Source organism: Dermochelys coriacea, chromosome 10 (assembly GCF_009764565.3).
Source record: "Dermochelys coriacea isolate rDerCor1 chromosome 10, rDerCor1.pri.v4, whole genome shotgun sequence".
Lineage (NCBI taxonomy): Eukaryota > Metazoa > Chordata > Testudines > Dermochelyidae > Dermochelys > Dermochelys coriacea.
In genome coordinates, this window is record NC_050077.1 from 11563425 (window position 1) to 11567863 (window position 4439).

Genomic DNA, 4439 nt, shown 5'->3' on the forward strand with positions numbered 1-4439 from the left:
GGGCCATGCGGAAATACAACTTGGGGTGCCAGGGGAAAGTCCAGCTGTGACACAAGCGCAGGTGGAGGCCTTTCCACCCTCCAGGGGCATCTGCCCTTAGCGAGCGGGGCTGACACGCCTGGACTTTCAGCCCAGGGCTCTAGCTGGGACAGGATAGTTTGACGCTAACAGGCATGGCTCTGGGCTTCTTCCCGCGCCTATCTCTGGGCGATGGGGGAGGACCAGGGATGCAGTGTCTGGAAATAACCCCAGACTCCTGCAAGCAATGACAGTGCTGTCCAGAGGTCAGAGCCTGATGTGTTTGCTCAGCATTTACTCAAGCATTTTCTATGGGAGGGCATCAGCCAGCCTCTGAATACTGGGGCTGAAATAAAATCTCTCTCTAGTAGCAGGTTATTCCATCGCATGCAGGGTTCTTACACCTTCCTCTGAAGCATCTGGTGCCAGCCATTGTCAGAGCAGGATAATGGACTAGATGGACTATGGGTCTGAGCCAATCTGACAATTCCTATGTTCCTAAGGATTTAAAGGCATCGCCCTATGCATGGAGCTGATAAATTCACTGGGAGTCCATTTCTGACTATGTACAATTCTCCACACATGACTGAGCAACAATTAAGAAAGGAAAATATTTACAGTAGAACATTCTGACCCCTTTTTATTAACTCTCTTTTCCAGGCTTGTATGAGTGCATCGGAACATGCCAGAACTGCTCAGGGTCCAGTGGTGGGAAAGGAGCTTCCCTGTCACAGCATCATAGAGTTCAAAGCCAGAAGAGACCACCAGTCTACCCCTGAGGGATGGTGTTTCCCTGGCTGCTTCTGTGTGGCTTGTAAGGAGCAGCAATGAATTCCTCCTTCTCTTTCCCAGAGAGCCACCTCAGCCTTCTAGAGCTTTTGAAAGGAGAGAACGTGTCCCTGCCCAGAATGTGGAATGGGAGCCAGGAGCTGGACTGGGAGGAGCTGGAAAAGATGCTATTCCTGTTTGCAAAGGAGCCTGTCACTATCAGCCTCACCATCCTGTACCTACTCTCTTTTGTGGTGGGATTTGTTGGGAACATCATGTCCATCAAAGTGCTCACCAGGAAGCGTAGCAGTCAGATGCCCAGCCTGAGTGCCACCAGGAGCCTTCTTATCAACCTGGCTATCTGCGACTTGATGGTGGTGTGCGTCTGCATGCCCATCACAGTGGGGAACTTGATATACAAAGCCTGGGTGTATGGGGACTTCCTGTGCAGGGCTGTGCCATTCATCCAGGCTGTGTCCGTCTCAGCCAGTGTGCTCAGCCTCACGGTCATTAGTGTGAACAGGTATTACAGTGTTCACAACCCTCTGAATGCCAGGTCCTTCTTCACTCAGAGGAAGATCCTCAGCACCATTGTGGTGGTGTGGGTCCTGTCCTCTGGGATCTGCATGCCCCTTATATTCATGAACAAAAGGGATGAGATTGGGGCGGTGGAGGGACTGCCACTAGTGTTCCCAATCTGCAGGGAAATATGGCCTCAAGAGAGGCTCAAGCAAGCCTACAACTTCCTGCTCTTCTGTGCCCTCTATTGCCTGCCTGTGCTATTCAATATGATCATCTGCTTCCTGACCGTGCGAAGGCTGTGGAGCTGCACCACCCAATTGAAGGAGTGCAACTCCCTGAACCGATCCCTGCCAGCCTCCAAGCTGAAGATCCGCAAGAAGGTGGCCCAGATGGTGGTGGCCCTGGTCCTGCTGTTTGCCATCTCTTGGCTGCCCGTCTATATGATGGACATCTGGATTGACTTTAACATCCCCAACTCTTTGCAGGATGTGACTCCATCTCCCTGGGTCCTGCAGCTCAGACCTTTTGCTCAGTGGCTAGGCCTCACCAACTCCAGCCTCAACCCCATATGCTATTGCTTTGTTGGGAACCTCTACAGGTCTGCCAAAGAAATGAAGAGCAAATACCACCAGAGGATGGTCTCCCTTTTTAACTTCTCTCTGTCTGAAGGGACTGCACCTTCTTCTGTGCCTGAGTTGCTCTCTTACAGGAACTCCATGGACTCTGCACGGAAAGAGTCCAGCTGCACCCTGGCAATGAGCAAGAGGTGTCAGGGGGATACTGACCCTAAGAACAACTGTGAAACTCCACTAATGTCCTGCCACTCTCTGTCTCTAAACACCATGTCTAGTGAAAAGACTTCTCTATAATCCTATTCAGGAAGAACACCTATTAATACATCCATCCTTACTAAGAGGTGTATCAGACACATCTGATGGCCATTTGGTAGGTTTTTCTGAATCTGATATTCTAAAGAAGGAGAAGAAACCTAGCATGCCCTCTCCCAACCCCCAAATAAAGACAGAGGAAGGAAAAAGAGATAACGAGAAAAAATGCCGAGAAAAAGATTACTTCTATTTTAACTGAGATGAACTTACCAAAAAGGACAAATTATCTCTACCAGAGACACCTGGACACAAGAAATGCACAATCCTCTTGCTCATTAAAAGCTTTCACACTGAATAGATAAACTTCCAATCAGATGTTCTCCTCCTGCAGCTCCATCTCTGCAGAGATGCAGGTTTGATACATTAGCCATTGTACTTTGACCGTTTGCTGTTGCTTACCCTGTGCTGATAAAGTCCAAATGGAACAAGCTCTCTCCAGGCTGCAAATGACATCAATCATAGTTGCAAACAGTAAAGAAACTCTAGAAACCATAGAACATAAATAGTATTAGCAGAGAATTTCACACACTGTGCCACTTGAGACGTCATTGTCTGATCTGTAACACACCAAGCTGCCATACAAACAAATGCTACTGAAGTGAGTTATCTGTGACATAAACATTATGGTTCTGTCTTTGGAAATTCAGAAGAGATACTGTGGTCTCAGAAGCCCTCTGAGAAGTGCAGTAGGAAAATGGGCTCTTTGGGATTGGGAAAATTTTCCTTTTGGTGGTTTGGATATAACTGGATTTCTGTTAACACATTTTACACTCAGAAAGTCAGCTCACCCACCAAGACAATGGCATGTGAAAATAAAAGTAAAAGGTGTTTTATAACAATAAAATCAGAACCAAACCGTAATCTGTAGTCCTGTTATATTTCTCTGGGGAGGAGAGATTCAAAGTGCTTTTATTTTCCTAAAGAGGAAATGCAGGTTAAAATGTGTGCTATTAGCACTTCTAAAGGAGTCTTTGCTAAGTAAATAGTAATGATTGTTTATTTGTACTATAGTAGCGTCTAGAGGTCCAGGCCCAAATTGTGAGTTCATTGTGCTATTCAGGGGTTCTCAAACATCATAGCACCATGACCTCCTTCTGCCAACAAAAATTACTACACAACCTCAGGAGAGGGGAGTGACACCTGAGTCCACCTGAGCCCCACTGCCTCAGATGTGGGGGAGTCAAATCCCAAGGGCTTCAGTCCCAGGCAGGGGGTCTATAGCCTGAGCTCTGCCACCCAGAGCTGAAGCCCTTGGTCTTCAGCTTTGGCCCTGAGCCACAGCAAGTCTAACGCCAGCCCTGGTGACCCCATTAAAATGGGGTTGCGACCCATTCTCAGACTGGGGATGTGACCCCCTCAGGGAGTTGTGAGATAGTTACATGGGGGTCGCGAGCTGTCAGTCCCATAGGGCTGACAGGCATGAGTCTGGCCATGCACGGGGCTGACAGGCTCAATCCCCCATTAAATTAAATTAATATTAAATTAAAATAACTTCCCCATGTTTAATTTCTAAAGGGGGCGGGGTCACAGTTAGAGGTTTGCCGTGAGAAAGAGGTCACTAATACAAAAAGTTTGAGAATTACTGATATATAGTCATAATAAAAGACCAAGCCTCTTCCAATGAGCTGACAGTCTGAATACAACAGGTAAAGGGTGGGAGAGAAAGATACAACTGACAAGTAGAATATTAGGATGAAAGTCCAGGACCACCTCTTACCATATGTCTGCATAGTGCCTACCACGATGGGGCCCCAAATCTGGCTGTGGCCCCGTGATGCTACCATAATGCTTTGTTCTCTGCTTACTCACTCAGCAGTGCTTGGGAGACTAGAGGTGTCGTGTCAGTGAGCAGCAAAATGCAGGAAGCAGCCTTTTTGGCAAAGGATTTCATATACTGTGAAACCTAAACTTTGGAAGACTAGAAGCAATCTTATTAGAGAGCAGGGGACACAGTGTTCTGTGGAAACATATGATTCAAGTAATATCCCATTGCCTCTCAGGGAACCTTTTGCTTTGAGAGTTCAGAGAAAGCCAGACTGAAATAGCCATCTGTCCCAGCAGGATTTCCATCTTTTTAATAAAAAGAAAAGGAGTACTTGTGGCACCTTAGAGACTAACAAATTTATTAGAGCATAAGCTTTCATGAGCTACAGCTCTTTTAATGATCATTAAATATGGTTTCATGTTACTAATGATCTGCCTGGAAAACAAAAGATTGTCTCCTAACAGATAGTTGCATGCAGA

General features: G+C 46.8%; 1 protein-coding gene across 1 annotated transcript; it reads left to right on the forward strand.

Moving 5' to 3' along the window:
- The first annotated feature begins 710 nt into the window (after positions 1-710).
- Positions 711-3014, forward strand: LOC119862824 (galanin receptor type 1-like). Its single transcript, XM_038420167.2, has one exon. The coding sequence runs from the start codon at positions 846-848 to the stop codon at positions 2175-2177; it is 1332 nt and encodes a 443-aa protein (XP_038276095.1). The 5' UTR covers positions 711-845; the 3' UTR covers positions 2178-3014.
- Positions 3015-4439: the final 1425 nt, after the last annotated feature.

What these genes read in the sequence shown, in the direction of transcription:
- LOC119862824 (XM_038420167.2), top strand. Translation starts at nt 846, where the DNA reads ATGAATTCCTCCTTCTCTTTCCCAGAGAGCCACCTCAGCCTTCTAGAG.